The sequence below is a fragment of the Nansenia antarctica genome (genome assembly GCF_963989245.1).
Source record: "Nansenia antarctica genome assembly, chromosome: 8".
NCBI classification, from domain to species: Eukaryota; Metazoa; Chordata; class Actinopteri; order Argentiniformes; family Microstomatidae; genus Nansenia; species Nansenia antarctica.
The window spans coordinates 27,334,290-27,350,933 of NC_137678.1; the positions used below are offsets into that span (position 1 = coordinate 27,334,290).

General features: G+C 50.3%; 1 protein-coding gene across 1 annotated transcript in view; it reads right to left on the reverse strand.

Annotated features, from left to right (window-relative positions):
- Window positions 1–1,569: 1,569 nt before the first annotated feature.
- Window positions 1,570–16,644, reverse strand: part of tmem168a (transmembrane protein 168a) — a 16,608-nt gene continuing 1,533 nt past the window's right edge. Inside the window, exons 3-7 of the mRNA XM_080537443.1 lie at window positions 16,063–16,349; window positions 15,487–15,807; window positions 13,381–13,523; window positions 5,838–6,112; window positions 1,570–3,665 (exon numbers count right to left, since the gene is read on the reverse strand). Coding sequence (XP_080393569.1) covers window positions 3,094–3,665; window positions 5,838–6,112; window positions 13,381–13,523; window positions 15,487–15,807; window positions 16,063–16,349 — 1,598 coding nt within the window. The 3' untranslated portion in view covers window positions 1,570–3,093. The remainder of the gene's footprint in view (window positions 3,666–5,837; window positions 6,113–13,380; window positions 13,524–15,486; window positions 15,808–16,062; window positions 16,350–16,644) is intronic.

Genomic DNA, 16,644 nt, shown 5'->3' on the forward strand with positions numbered 1-16,644 from the left:
GTGTGTCTGTGTGTCTGTGTGTAGGTGTGTGTGTGTGTGTGTGTGTGTGTATGTGTGTGTAGGTGTGTGTGTGTGTGTGTGTGTGTGTGCTCTGACTCAGCACATCGATGTGGACCACAGAGACTGGCTCTTTTATGAGCTAATCCAGTTTAGAAGATGAATCCACCCCATAATCTAATATTCTCATAAATGATTCCTGCTGTATACATGAATCACAGACCGTACCCAATAACAGCACTCCATTCAGGCTTGTGTGGGTGTGTGTGTGCTCGCACACGTGTGTATGCCTGCCTGTGTGTGTGTGTGTGTGTACGCACGCGTGCATGTGTATGTCTGTCTCTCTGTGTGTGTGTGTGTGTGTGTGTGTGTGTGTCTGTGTGTGTCTGTATGGTTGACAGAAAAGCAAGTCTCTGCATGCGTGCGTGTGTATGTGTGTGTGTACGCACGTGTGTGTAAGTCTGTCTCTGTGTGTGTGTGTGTGTGTGGTTGACAGAAAAGCAAGTCTCTCCTTCCAACCCGTTGTGTGTGCGTGCAGTGCTTGCAGTTCCGACCGTACACGGCGTAGATAAAAACTGACAACAGAGTTTGCTAAATTCCCCCGAAAGCTTAAAAAGTGTGTTTCCTCCACTCTAACAGTATCCTCAAGGCAGTAGCATCTCACTGGCCGGCTGTCTAAAACTAATCAAATGCATCCAAACCGCCAGCCTTAAAAGCTCTACCTAGGAGACGAGCTGGAGCAGGGGGACTTAGCTAACAGAAGTGAGAAAGACAGAGAGAGAGAGAGAGAGAGAGAGAGAGAGAGAGAGAGAGAGAGAGAGAGAGGGAGAGACAGAGAGAGGGAGAAAGAGAGAAAGACAGAGAGAAAGAGACAGACAGAGAGAGAGAGAGAGAGAGACAGAGAGAGAGAGACAGAGAGAAAGAGAGAGACAGAGACAGAGAGAGACAGAGAGAGGGAGAGAGAGAGATAGAGAGTGACAGTGAGAACTGACACTACAGCATCAGGACCATTACTACTACAACTCCCTTCCCTCTCCCTCCCTTTCTCTCTTGTCCAGTTCCCAAAGCCAATATTTGCCAACACTAACATTTAGACAGAGGCAGTCTGTATTTGCTCAGCGTCTGTCAGCCCGGCGGCCATGTTAATGAGTCTGGACGGACCAGAGCCACCTCCGGGTACTCCTCCACTCTCTTCTCCTCCTCCCCTTCCTCACTTTTTCTCCTTTTTTTTTATCATATCCTCCTCTCTTTCTCCTTTCCTCTGCCACCCCCCCCTTCCACTTCTCTTCCATCTTGGTCAATCCTCACATCACCAAACCCCCCCCACCCCGCCCGCCCCTACCATCTGTGGGAGACAGTGGACTAAAAGCTGTTATGGTGCAGGCATGGATGGGGGTCCAGTCATCTTACAAAAGCTCTCATCACTGAAGAAGAAGAAGAACAGGAAGAAGAAGAAGAGGAAGAGGAAGAAGAAGAAGAAGATCAAAGAGAAGAGATCAAACACACAATCACAATTTCTTGATATTTACTTTATTATTACATTTTTGGCATATTCTGAGATAAGGCATCTCATTGGTTCAAAGCTTGTAGGAAGGACGACACCAGATACACAGAGAGTAAGGCTTTTCTGTTCCTATGAAGAAAAATACAATTTGACCTTTAAGCATAAACATCACAGTGCATCATAAAAGCAGCGTTAGAGAGAGAGAGAGAGCAAGATGAAAGGGGGACACAGCATCAGAGAAAGAGAGAAAGAGAGAGAGAGAGAGCGAGTCAGTCAATGAAGTGGAAAAGTTTGGCCTGAATAGGTCACCATGCCACCAATGAGGGCAGATATATCTGTTTATGATTCCTGGAATGATGCTCATGATATTATGAGTCATTGACACCAAAACTGCAACAGAGCTGTTTAACCAACACATCACCATGGACACCGTCAACTCAGACACCAGCCTTCCTCCAGATAAAAGAAAGACTTCTTCACACTGACACTACATATTTATATATTTTATGAACGATAATAGTAAAAAAAAAAAAAAAGGCTATCAAGGGTTGAATAAATTACCACAATTGTTGCGAGTGTTTCATGTGATAATGACATTTGCTACCCCCGATAAATTCCAACACTGTGCGAAAGGCAAGCAAAGTAGGCGAAAAAAAAGCTACAGGAAAATCGCACAAAACTCCCATGATGCCGACATCCCTCTTGAAGATTGTCCCAGAATCCTCTATGTGTCATTTTAAGGCTTTCATATGCCAATCACCAGGTACAAAAAAACTGTAACCATAAAAACAATCAGAAACCATATTCCTATAAAAGACTGCATACAGAAAATAATTACATACGGTATTACATTTTCAAAATTAGAGCACATTGTCCCACGACAGACCCAGAATGGGCTCTGGAATAGAGGATATAAAGGCACGTTGCGGTGGCTATGGCTATGGCTATAGAACAAGACACAAGGCATCAGCTTATGGTTGTCATTTTCTTTGGTTTTTACCAGAGGTACTGTTCATGGATATCTATGGGTGTTCCACAGACACAAGGTCCGTAGTGGTGCTAGGTATCTATGGTAACACACACTGACTGGCAGCGCTCTCTCCGAAGAACGGAAGAGGGGGACGCTGTCGCCACTTTGTCGACTCGGTTCTGCCACAATGTAAACATGTCCACTGTAAACATGTCCAATGTAAACATGTCCACTGTAAACATGTCCAATGTAAACATGTCCACTGTAAACATGTCCAATGAAACTTTCATCGCCAATGTCTTTTGACATTATTGTGTAAAGCGAAAGTGAAAGCGTTCGTCGGTTAATTGAACTTTTTCTGGTATGTTTTAGCACATTTTTTACATGAATGAACGTGAGTCGGTTTTGATCAAGCGATCCAACGCCACCTTGTTAAAAACTCCAGGGGGGCCAACTGTTGTAGTCTTCTATCCATAGATACCAGACTAACTGTCGGAGTCACTTACGGTAACACCATAGATACCACACCGAACGACGTCATCTTCTAAGGTAGTTACCATAGATACCAGACCCACTGTGACCCCCCCCCCCCCCCCCCCAACCAGCCCCCAGCACATCAGTCTTACGAGCGGACCAGTTTGATTCCCTGGCCCGTGTCCAGTACGCTGGGGGGGAACCAGGCTAGTTTGAGCCTCCGGAAGCACCGTAGGCACACGCCGCACAGCCACAGCAGGTTGAGGCCGCAGCACCAGTTGGACAGGTGCACCAAGGGATACGTTGCCCGGGGGAAGTGCGTCTTCCAGTGCTTGGCCACGTCGCTCCCCGTCGGCAGGTGCAGCGCGTAGTCGCTCCAGCGCTTGGAGACGCCGTACGCCGCCGCCACCGCCCTGCCCCTCTCCGACCACTGGGCGGCGGCGCCGTCCGGGTCGCAATTGAACTCCACCCACTCGGAGGTGAAGTCGCCGAGGAGGGGCGTGGCGTCCTGGGCCTCAGCATCCCCAGCCGCGTCCCCGCCCCCTGGGGGGGCCAGCTCGGCCCCCTGCACGGCCACGTAGAGCCCCTCCACCCGGCGGACCTCCTTGACCCAGGGCAGGGAGTTCTCCGTGTCCAGGACCAGGATGAGGCGGGAGTACACGCCCGCGCTGCGCTCCTTCCACCACGCCAGCAGCTGTTCAAGACGCAGGGAGTCTCCGCCTGGGAGGGAGGGAGGGAGGGAGAGGAGGGGGGGGGGGAGGGAGGGAGGGAGGGAGAGGAGGGGGGGGAGGGAGGGAGGGAGGGAAGGAGGGGAGGGAGGAGAGAGGGAGGGAGGGGAGATAGGGAGGGAGAGGAGGGAGGGAGGGGAGGGGGGAGAGGAGAGAGGGAGGGAGAGGAGGGAGGGGTGAGAGGAGAGAGGGAGGGAGGGAGGGAGGGGAGGGGAGAGAGGGAGGGAGGGGAGGGAGGGAGAGGAGGGAGAGGAGAGAGGGAGGGGAGAGAGCTCTTAAAATCCTGAGTGCGGCATCTGTCTCCCGAAACGTGATGTTGTATGAAAGTGTGTCTGTGTGTGTGTGTGTGTGTGCATGCACTTGCATCAGTGTATGTGGAATTGAGTATACAAGAACCCCCCACCCCTCTCTCTCTCTCCGTGTCTCTGTCCCTGTCTCTCTGCCTGTCTCTGTCCCTGTCTCTCTCCCTGTCTCTCTCTCTGTTTCTCTCTCACTCACTCTCTCTGTCTCCCTCCCTCTGTCTCTCTCTCTCTCTCTCTGTCTCTCTCCCTGTCTCTCTCTCTCTCTCTCTCTCTCTGCCTGTCTGTCTCTGTCCCCGTCTCTCTCCCTGTCTCTCTCTCTCCCTGTCTCTCCCTCTCTCTGCCTGTCTCTCTCCCTGTCTCTCTCTCAGCACCAGGCCAGGTCTGTTACTCAGGCGGCCTCCTTTTCCTCAAACACAGTGACACGGGCTATGACACGGCGTATCCTTCACCGCGATTAATACCACACTGTGCCTCCTTGGCACACGCACACGCACGCACTCGCTCGCACACACACAGACACACGCATACAGACACACAGGGGCAGGCGGAAGAATGATTAAGTAGCGCACCAGAGAGACGGAGCCAAGATATTTCTTTCCAGTTTTTTGGGAACCTCTCCTCAGGGTGAAGGGTTCTGCGGAGAGGATGGATGGGTCCGGCACGTCAGTGTTTAAAGCCCGAGTTGGCGTCGAGGACGGAGAGAGAGGGTAGTGCCGGCGCGGGGGGGGGCAGTACAGTGCACTGATAAATCCACACACGCTACCGGAATGACGCCAGAGCTCTTTTGTCTGCTTGCGTAGGCTCCGGGTTCCGTTTATAGCTAATACATCATCACCGTAATTCGACCCGTTCGACCGCGGTTACCTCGACGACGGGGCAGCGGTCCGAGCGGGCCCGGGCCGGATGGGTGCCCGCTCGATGGGTTCTAATTCTCTTCGACGGGCTGAGCGGGTTTTTTTGGTGACGCGGTGTCAGACGCAGACACGGGCGAGGGCGAGGTGAACGAGGGAGAGGAGGAGAGAGCAGCGTGGGAGGACGCTGTCGGAAACGGTAGAGTACAATTTTAGATACGTGCGCACTTTCCCCGGCGCACGGTCTGACGCACTTTCCCGAGACCTTTTGTATCGAAGTGGGTCTGTTGTTCCAGTTCTGTTGCCAGGGAGAGAGAGAAAAAGAAGCAGAGAAAAAAAGATAGAAAGACCACCTAACCCTACTTTATCAAGTCTGATCTCTGCTTGTTAAAGAGAGAGCCAGAGAGAGAGAGACAAAGAGAGACACAGATAGACAGCCAGCCAGCCAGCCAGACCGACAGACCGACAAACCGACAGACAGACAGACAGACAGACAGACAGACAGATTGACAGACAGACAGCCAGTCAGTCAAACAGCCAGCCAGCCAGGCAGACAGACAGATAGCCAGACAGACAGCCAGAGAGCCAGCTAGTCAGCCAAATAGACAGTCAGCAAGCCAGTCAGCCGGCCAGCCAGATAGCCAGCCAGCCAGACAGCCAGCCAGACAGCCAGTCAGAAGTTTTTCCTTCTATATCACAGAGACTGCCAATGGCCCCGGGCCTGAGCTAGATTACTCTTCCTGCTACGACTGGCGGATTGATGATTCACTTGCTTAGTCAAATGTATCGATTGTAAGTCGCTTTGGAATAAGCAGGCGTCTGCTAAATGCCAAAAATGTAAATGTAAAGCCAGCCAGCCAGCCAGCCAGCCAACCAGCCAACCAGCCAGCCAACCAGCCAGCCAACCAGCCAGCCAACCAACCAGCCAGCCAAACAGCCAAACCGCCAACTAGTCAGTCAGCCAGCCAGAGTTTGCGGCCCCTCTGTGTCCCTGTGACCCTGTGACCTCACCTGCCAGGGCCCAGGCGCCCGTCCTCAGCGTGTGGCCGCTGTAGAAGACCACGTAGGTGTCGTGGCGCGGGCCGTCCGCCGCACGCAGGTCCAGGAAGGCCTTGAGCTTGGTCTGGAGGGCGTCCAGGGTCACCCCGCTGGTGGAGTAGTCGCAGCCGAACGTCTCGATCAGGTGGTGGGAGAAGAGGCGCTGCACACTGTTCAGCATCCCCGTGGAGCGCACGTTCAACTCCTGGACCCGCTCCGGGGGCAGCAGGGTGGGCTGGCCGTCAGCACTGGGAGGAGAGAGGGGGGGGGGGGGGTGAGAGGAGGAGAGGAGAATGAATAATGAGAGAGAGATAGATAGATAGATAAATACTTTATTTATCCCCGTGGGGAAATTCATTTTGCCGCGCCACTCCACTAAAAACCACACATAACAACACAACACAACATAAAGGACAGACAACAACACTGGGCCAGCCATGTACAGTATATAAAAAAAACAGTGAGATCTGATATAAAAGTGGATTAAAAGGATGGCTATAGTTATTTATATTAAAATACTAAAAAAGTGATGATGGTGATTAAAATAAATAATAAATACAGATTCAGGAGCCTTGACCCCGACTGCTACTTTAGTTGCCATTGAACAGTCTTAGTGCAGCCGGGATAAATGATTTTTTATATCGCTCCGTCCGGGAGCGGATCGTAATGAACCGCCCTCTGCGGCGGCTGCTGGTTTGCCCAGCGAGGACATGATGGAGGGGGTGGTTGGGGTTGTCCCTGATGGACAGCAGCTTACTCCTAGTCCTTCTCTCCACCACCGTCCCCAGAGAGTCCAGGCTCCTTCCCACCACTGAACCCGCCTTTTTTACGAGCTTGTCCAGCCGTCCGGTATCCCTCTTGGTTATGTTTCCCCCCCAGCAGACTGCAGCGTAGAAGAGAATGCTGGCCATGACAGACTGGTAAAACATGGCCAGCATCTCTCCACACACTTCAAAAGACCTAAGTCTTCTTAAGAAGTACAGCCTGCTCTGGCCCTTCTTATAAAGTGCCTCTGTGTTGTTGGACCAGTCCAGTTTGTCGTCCAGATGCACCCCCAGGTACTTGTAGGTCTTCACCACCTCGATATCCTCGCCCCGGATGTTAATGGGCAACCGAGGTGGCTTAGACCTACGGAAGTCTATAACTAGCTCCTTGGTCTTGGTTTGGTTGAGGAGCAGACCATTCCTCTCGCTCCAGGCGCTGAAGGCTCCTATCAGATCCCTGTACTCCCCCTCCCGTCCATCCCTCACACACGCCACTATGGCTGTATCGTCAGAGTACTTCTGTACGTGGCAGGACTCAGAGTTGTGTTTGAAGTCTGATGTGTACAGGGTGAACAGGAAGGGAGCCAGCACAGTTCCCTGCGGAGCCCCGGTGTTGCTCACTATTGTGTCCGAGACACAGTTCCCCAGCCTGACTGACTGTGGCCGTCCAGTGAGGTAGTCCATGATCCAGGATGTAGTGGAGGGATCAACCCCCATACCTGAGAGCTTCTCTCGGAGTAGAAGAGGCTGGATGGTGTTAAAGGCACTTGAAAAGTCAAAGAACATTATCCTCACCTGACTTCCCGGCTCATCCAGGTAGGAGTAAGCACGATGGAGGAGGTAGAGGACAGCGTCATCCACACCAACTTTTTCCTGGTACCCGAACTGCAGGGGATCACGTGCATGTTCAGTCTGTGGTCTCAGATGTCTCAGAAACAGCCGCTCCAGTGTCTTCATACTATGTGAAGTGAGGGCAACCGGTCTGTAGTCGTTGAGCTCGGCCGGGCGCCCAGTTTTGGGTACTGGCACGAGACATGATGTTTTCCACAGAACCGGTACCGTCCCTGACTGTAAACTCAGGTTGAAGAGCTTCTGGAGGGGCTCAGCCAGTTGGTCTGCACAGACCTTCAGCAGCCGCGAGCACACCCCATCAGGACCCGCCGCCTTTCCAGGGTGCAGCCTCTTCAGCTCCGCCCTTACCTCCTCCACTGTGAGGGACAGGGGGGGGGGGGCTTGGTGGGAGAGGGGGGGAGAGGAGGGGAAGGGGAGGGGAGGGGAGGGGGGGGGGGGGGGGGGGAGGGGAGGGGAAGGGGGCCCAGCCGTGCTGCCGAGCCTGTAGCTGTGGGATGTGGGGGAGGCTGGTGGAGCGGGAGAGGTAGTGGGAGGGGCAGCAGGGACAGAGTAGGCACCGGCCGCTGAGTCAAACCTGTTAAAAAAGTGGTTGAGCTCATTGGCCTTAGCCAAGTCTGGGACCGCTGCCTGACTGTTCTTCCGTTTGTAGCCGGTGATGGTCTTCATCCCCTTCCACACCTCTCTGGTGTTGCTGTGTTGCAGCTTCCTCTCCACCTTGTTCTTGTAGTCCACCTTGGCCTGTTTCATACTCCTCTTCAGCTCTTGTTGTATCAGCCTGCGCTTGTCTCTGTCCCCCTCTCTATAGGCAGCCTTTTTTTGGTTCAGTAGTAGCTTGATGTTAGAGGTAATCCATGGTTTATTGTTTGGAAAGCAACGCACCGTCCTCGTCGGAACAATCATGTCCCTGCACCATGTCAAATAGTCAGTGCAGCAGTCAACCATCCTGTCCACAGCTGTGCGCCCCCTATTACCTTCTGTGTTCTGTAGTTCCACCCAGTCTGTGCATTCATAACAGGCCCTGAGGGTCTCACAGGCCTCCGGTGTCCACTTCCTGAGTGTCCTGGTGGTCACAGGCTGCCTCATAACACAGGGTTTGTAGGAGGGCTGGAGTAGGACCAGGTTGTGATCTGACCTGCCAAGTGGTGGGAGTGCTGAGACAGTGTATGCCTCCTTGGCATTTGCATACAGTAGGTATTGCATACAGAGTGGTAGTGGTTTAACTCTTGGGGACTTGACTTGGGGGACAGGTGAGTGAACAGGCAGGCAAAGAGAGAGAGAGAGAGGGGGGGGGGGGGGGGAGAGATTGATTAAGAAGGGGATGAGGAGGAAGAGAAGAGTCGGAAAAGGAGGAATAGGAGAGATTGAACATGGAGAGTGTGACAAGTGGCAAGCCGAGCCCCCCAGACAGAAACCCCATTAGACTAAAACCAAATTATAAGAAAACAAAAAGAAGATTACCTGACACATTGGGAAAGAATAAACCATAAAACCAGAGCAAAACGGAATGCTATTTGGTTCTTAACAGAGAATACACAGTGGCAGGATACCGGAGTACTGTGACTGATCCAAAACGAAAGAAAGTTATGTACAGACTCAGTGAGCACAGTCTCACCGTCGAGAGAGGCTGCCACAGGCAGACCTGGCTCCCAAGACAAGACACTATGCACCCGCTGCACACAAAATGAGGTGGAAACAGAGCTGCACTTTTTAAACTACCTGCCAACTGTACAAAGACATCAGAGACACATACTTCCCACTGATTACAAACACCCAAAATACTTTAAAGACACAACCAATGTCCAAAAACTGCCATATTATCTGCTGGGTGAAGTCCAACAATGTGCAAACACAGCAGCCAGATTTGTTAGCTGTTGTCACAGTAAAAGGACGTCCAATGAAGTACAACCACCCTAAGACTAAATAAGTTTAATCATTTGTTTATTCTAGTATATCTTTAATTGTATGCACATTACATTATTTTTTTTGTTTTTATCTTCAACTTGCTTTGGCAATGTAAACGTATGTTTCCCATGCCAACATTCCCATGAAAAATAAGCCGGTAGTTCCTAGCCTTTTAATTTCTGTTTTTGGTGTTTCTGAGGAATTTTCCAGCTTCACTACCAGGGAGAACGATGTTATAGCCTTTGCTTCGCTTGTAGCCCGCAGGCGTATTTTACTGCATTGGAAGGACCAAAAGCCTCCATCTTCTAATTCCTGGTTGAAGGACTGAATGTCCTTTTTATGTTTAGAGAAGATCAAATATAATATAAGGGGCTGCACTAATAAGTTCAACAACACTTGGGATCCTATTCTTTCTTTTGTTAATGCAATTCCTTCTTTAGATGATTATATTATTCTTATTATAAGTCTTATTTCTTATTTTACAAAGCACACAGTATGCTACTATTTGTATTTATATATTCATTGGTCAATGGTTGGTTACAACAATGATAATTCATTGTCCTTCTTGAAGTATGAATGTTCATTCAGCCCCATGTGCAGCACAGCCATTTCTTTGTTTTGTTTTGAGTCTTTTACTGTTTTTTCTTAGTTTCCTCCTTTTTTGTACTGTACTGTCTGTTGTTTTTGTTTTGCATTGTTCTAAAAATGTAAAAACGGGTGATTTTATACTTCCAACAATTTGTCTATTTGTTAAGATACTTCTGAATTCCCATGAAAAAAAGTAATTGTGTGACAGAGAGAGTTTGAGAGATGAAGGGCGCGATGGGGCGGCACATGTAGAGAAAAAGGGCGTGAAAAAGAGGTGAAGGCAGGTCAGTGATTTGATGGGGGGATGAAAGGAAGAGAGAGGAAGTGACTCCCCCTTGTAGTAGCAGTGTCCCAACCTCAATCTGGAGGTCAAGACTGAGATCCATCTGGAACCCCCCCCCCCTCAGACACTCACACCCACACCCACACATCCCCACCCACCCATACCCACACACACACACACCCAAACCAACAAACACACACATCCCCACCCACCACACACACACACACACACACACACACACACACACCCACAACCACAACCCACCCACCCACACGCTAGGGCTGCACGATTTTGGGGAAAAATCTAATTGCGATTATTTGGACAGATATTGCGATTGCGATTTAATTTGCGGTTTTTTTTTTTTTAAACGACCCAAAGGACGTTTTTGTAAAGTGTGGCCATATCTCCGGCTAGGAAGGTCGTATCAACGTGCAGTTTGTTTGTACGTCTTCAGGGGACTTAGAGGCTCCCTCCTCTAGCACCCCCACAGCCCGAGCTACGAGTGAAAGAACTAAACTTACATTGGGTTGCTTTAAAGTTGGGTTGCTTTAAAGTTGGGTTGCTTTAAAATCAAGCTTCAGATTAAAACATGTGATGGAGCATTACTAACCTGACTCAGATGGTTTGTTTCACACAACCATCTAGGAAAGCTTCATTGGAAGCTGTTTGGAAAAGGGCAGGTACTTTCAACAATAGTTGGCAGGTGATTGGATGAATCTGTCTATCACCTTCTATCATGGGCTAATTTCAGAGAGCATTACCACATGATGCCATCAAACTGTTAACTGCTCTAATTCTAATGCTGAGAACTTATGGGTTTTTTAAACAGCTGCCATTTTGTTTCTCTCAAGTGTCCAAAAAATGTAACAATTCCAATATGAAAATAAAATAGGACCTTTCTACAAACAAGGTTATTTAATTATGGCTCAGGAGCAGCATCTAAATATTGCACATACTGCAATCAAGTTAAATAAAGTGATAATAAAGCAGGAAAGTATACCGTTTGCCGGCAACTCTTCAACTCGTCGTAATGTATGTAAGTGCACGGCTCGACCGCAGATCGGTTGTTGTTGCATAGTACTCGACATTTTTCAGCTCCGTACGTGCGGGATGGAATCACATTATCTTTTATTGAGCGTTTGGATTCGTTTTTTAAACCCTTCGTTGCTCACAGTGTTAATAGACACCATGTCTTTATAAAGCGAGGTAATGCGTGATGGAATTGGTTATTTCACGGTGCCTTCGTGAGCCCTTTTCATACGGCGTAACAGCCGCAAACGACTCTAAAACTCTAGTTTGCTTAACGTTAGACTGGGCTACGGGACGTTCACTTAACTCTCCGTCATAGAGCTGCCCGTGGTACTTTTTCAAGTGCTGATACAGGTTTGTGGTGTTGCCTCTGGATGTAGAGATTGTTCCACGACAGGTCGTGCGCAACACCTGCTTTTGTTGCACATCTGTCGTCCTAAACCCGAAATACTTACAACAGAAGTGCTGTTTTTCTTCGGGACTAAATCGTTGCTTCTGGCTCTGCTGAAGCCATTTATCCACACCATGAATGTTGCTAGCTACTGAAACGTCTTCACAGATTCACACCTGAGCGTTTTATTTGGTAATCGCACCATCTCAAATCGCGATTTCGATTTAAAATCGATTAATCGTGCAGCCCTACCACACGCACACACCCAAACATCCCCACCCACCCACCAACCACACACACACACACACACATCCCCACCCACCAACCACACACACACACACACACACACACACACACATCAAGGCTATCTTACCTGCTCAACCCAGCGTTATTAATATCTCTGTCTACCCCACACATCACTCATATAGACATCTGCATAACTCACGCATCATATCAAATGAGAATTGCCAGCGAAGGCGTTACCAAGTTGCGCGCGCGCGAGAGAGAGAGAGAGAGAGAGGCCTTGGTCGAGTTTATTTATGAATTCCGTTGAACAGACAATGAATAGATCACTGTAAGGCTTGTTTGTTTGGGGGTGACTGAGGAGGGGGGGTGACTGAGGAGGGGGGGGGGCTTCGGGCCTGACGTGATCCGTCTGCCTGGCTCCACTCCGACGACCACGAGCATCCGAGGGAGAACATGTTTTGGGGGGGACAGGGACACTAGACGGGGGCGACACTGACTGGCTGAATTCTTCCACGAAGAATCGCCTGTTTCCCCCCCCCCCCGCTGTGTGGGGTTCACTGGGTTGTTATGTTTCCGTAGGCGACGAGCCGCGTGCCTGATCTGACATCTCCCACGCTCAGGTGCGCTCTTCCTCTTCCTCTCCCTCTCCCGCCCGCCCCCGTCCATTGTGAAAAGCATATCCTCCTCTAGATATCCATCTGTCCGCCCCTCTCTCCGCCCCCTGTTTTGTTTCTCACTCTCTCTCTCTCTCTCTCTCTTCCTGCATCTCCCTGTATTTTTGTCATCCCTCCCCCTCTTTAAAAGTACTCTCCCTCTGTCTACATCTCTCACCTCCCCTCCCTCCCCTCCCCTCCCTCCCTCCCTCTCTCTCTCTCTCTCACACACTCGCTCACTCTCCCTCCCTGATTACCCCTCCTCCTCCTCCACTCCATCTATCCCGTGTCCCCTCTTTGCTCGACCGCCCCTATTTCTGTCTTGCTCGCTCCCTTCTTTATGTCTCTCCTCTCCTCCTCCTCCTCTCCTCCTCGAGGGAGCCTTCATCATTGTAAAAACATGATCTGAAACCCATCAAACAGCTCGATTATACCGCTGCTATATTCTCCTCACGCCTCGGCCCCCCTCCCCCCCGCCCCCCCGCCAGGCTCTGCATACTCAGCTCCGGCATACAGAGTATCTGTGTGGCCGTGGGCCTGCATCCGCAATCACCGGGAACAGGGCTGGCAGATGCTAACCGCTAACTGCTCCATAGGCGGCAGATGCAGACGGCTAACGGCTCCGGCGGGCGGCAGATGCTAAGGCGCTAACTGCTCCATAGGAGGCAGGTGCAGACGGCTAACTGCTTCCGGAACGAGGCAGGTGCGGAATTGCTAACTGTGGCAGAGACGGGTTTGGGGATTTGAAGGGATTGTGTGTGCGTGTGTGTGTGTGTGTGTGTGTGTGTGCGTGTGTCTACAGTCCTACCTGGAGTAGCTGGTAGGGATGACGATGGCGTAGCCCACACAGGTGCCCCCCAGGGTGCTGCCTAGCTCGTGGAACAGTCCGTGGGCCAGGGACTCCAGGGGGAGGACCACCAGGAACATGCTCATGAAGAGGCCGTTGGAGGGCTGCAACACGTGAGCACACACACACACACACAGACACAGACACAGACACACACACACACACACACACACACACACACATTAGAACCAGAACACCCGTCAAAGCTTCAAACACACACACAACTGAAAGTCCTGCCAATGCGGTAAAAAAATAAGCTTTATTCATTGTATCCACTGTGTTCAAATAAGGGAGCCTATTTGCTTTTCCGACTTTAAATTTGATACTATACCGCTATGCCACTTTATTTCCTCAATTGCGCTCCGGTGGTATTCATAATAGGAGCTCGTTAAAATATGCCATTTTGCTCATTCTGACCTGTCTAATTGGACCGAGAAAGAGAGAGAGAGAGAGAGAGAGAGAGAGAGAGAGAGAGAGAAAGAGAGAGAGAGAGAGAGAGACAGAGAGAGAGACAGAGAGAGAGAGAGAGAGAGAGAGAGAGAGACAGCGACAGAGAGAGAGCGAGAGAGAGACAGAGAGAGAGCGAGAGAGAGACAGAGAGAGAGTGAGAGAGAGACAGCGACAGAGAGAGAGCGAGAGCAGACCTGGTAATTCATTCCTACATCTCTTGTTAAAAAGGCTCATATGTCTGGTGTTAAAAGGCTCCTCGTGCCAAAGGCATCACAGCTGGTCCTCCACGTCCTCACCTCGGCTCCTCACAGCTCTGAGGCTCTAATGACACGGCTCCTCCACGTCCGCACAAGGCTGCTACCCCGCCGCATTACGGACGTGCTCATTATTACATTCAGCTTTGTTGTCTCTGTCAGAGAACGCTCGAGGTGCTCGTTAATGAGACTGGACTGAATCATTGAGTTATCCAACTCTGCCTGTTATGGCCTTTCCGTATGACTAGGGCAGTAAATCGCTGGAATACATATATATATATAAAATATATATGCTACGGTACATGTGGGAATACGGTACATGTGGGAAAACTAGGGTTAGGATTAGGTGCTAGGGTGCTACGGTTAAGATTAGGGGTAGGGGTAGGGTTAGGGTTAGGGTTAGGATTAGGGTTGGGGTTAGACATGCCAGCATGTACCAAGTCGACGTAGCACCTAACCCTAACCCTAGTTTCCCCCACATGTATCGTATTCCCACATGTACCGTAACATATATATATATATATATATATACATTTAAAAAAATAGCTCCTAGAATCCTAATTTGAGTGCATGAACTATAACGCAAACATCCACTCAAATCTCCAGACGACGCATTACTGATTCGGGTGAAATCCGAAACAGGCTGAGAGATGAAATATCACGTCGTCGTAAACGAAGATCACGGATGACACTCCTAAAAGGGCTTAATAACTCTAATAAATAACTGCTGTTCTTTATGAGAGTAGATAAGGATAATAAAGCGCTAATTGAATTGGTCACGGTTGACGGAGGAGGCATGGCTTCAGCCTGGGACTACCTGGCGAACACATGGCGCCGCTCACATCACTCAGCGGGGGTTACGACCTGAGAGGTTGATGCTTTTAGGTAGCAGAGTGTCTTATATTACACTATAGCTGTGTAGGACACAGGCCCTGTCTTTTTTTTTTTTAAAGCTATTTTTTCTGAGTTCAGTCCCACTCATATTTTTCATTTTATTGAGAGTAGAGATTTAGACAGGAAGGGAGAGATTTGCAATAAGATGTGAAAAAAAAAATGAGTGAAAACACAAACTCTTTTCATTTTTCGGGTTTTTCCCTGATTCAGAACAGCCATAATTACAGGCCTGACTCACCACTTTGAGTAAGGCACTTACTCCGGGGGAGAATGTCCCTGCAATCTCTAATGGTAGGTCGCTTTGGATGAAAAATGAAAATTGGAAAATTGGTTTCAAATGAAAATATTTATAAAAATAAAACAAGAGAGGTCCCGGAAAGCGTTTTACGACGTCAATTACAGCCCGCGGGCGACCTACGTCGACGAATAACTAATAATACGATCCGATTTCCGATTCGGCGTTCCTTACCTGCCAGGAAACGGCTCCCAGGATGACGGTGGACACCAGGCTGAAGAAGACCAGGCGCTCCGAGATCAGACAGAAGTGCCTCATCCCGCGGGAGGCCATGACCCGGTCCATGTTCCGGCACAGGGCCTCCGGGGCGGCGCCGCGCTGGCCCGCCCACGCCTTCTGACAGCCGCTCAGCTTGGTGTGGAAGCCCCACAGCGTGATCAGCAGCACCACGTGACACACGGTCCAGAACAGGCCGAACACGCAGAAGCCCGGGATGACCAGGTACCACTGCTCCAGGTGACCCAGCTTCAGGGCCGCCTGCACGAAGAAACCCACCTGTGGGGGGGGGGAACGCAAACGAGAACGCAAACGAGAAACGCTCATTACAGAGGACTACAAACGCTCATTAGAGGACTACAAACGCTCATTACAGAGGACTACAACCGCTCGTTAGAGGACTACAAATGCTCATTAGAGGACCACAAACGCTAAAAAAAAGTATTTTTAATTGTGCTACATCCTCCTGTGATTCCTCATTCACAACGCGACCGCAGGTGTCTTGTCGAAATAAAGTCCGACCGCCACACTCACCTCCACCAGACCCAGGGGGAGCAGGGATAGCCTCCTCAACACCTTCCCGCGGGACAGTACGGGCAGCCAGCGCTCCGTGGCGCCCAGCCCGCTGAAGTACACGTCCAGCAGGGGGTCGCACACCAGCCGGCCCAGGAAGCAGCCCAGGGCGAAGGGGTTGGCGTCCATCTCCAGCGCCTTGAAGAACAGTAGCGAGGTCACCAGGGCGAAGCATCCCAAGTTGGGCAGGGCCAGGAGGGACTTCACCCGCAGGTCGGCGATGAGAGCCCCCAGCGCCACCGCCAGGCCTATAATTAGGTAAATCACTGTAAATGTGACTAATGCCGATAGATTCGCGTCTTGCTCCGAGAGCTGTCGGCGCAGACAGGATTTTACAGCGTTCCTTCAAACTATCGTAATTCATGAACTATATGCCCAATCTAAAAAAATCAAACAGTTTCTGAAAGCAGAGAAGTTGCACTTTTTGAACAGTTTTTAGGCTTATTACGGTAGTTCACCGAACTTTTGCCGAACATGTATTGCAAATTGCAAACGCACTATCTGCCTCAGAAACTCTGAAAAATGTCCACACCGGGGAAGCCA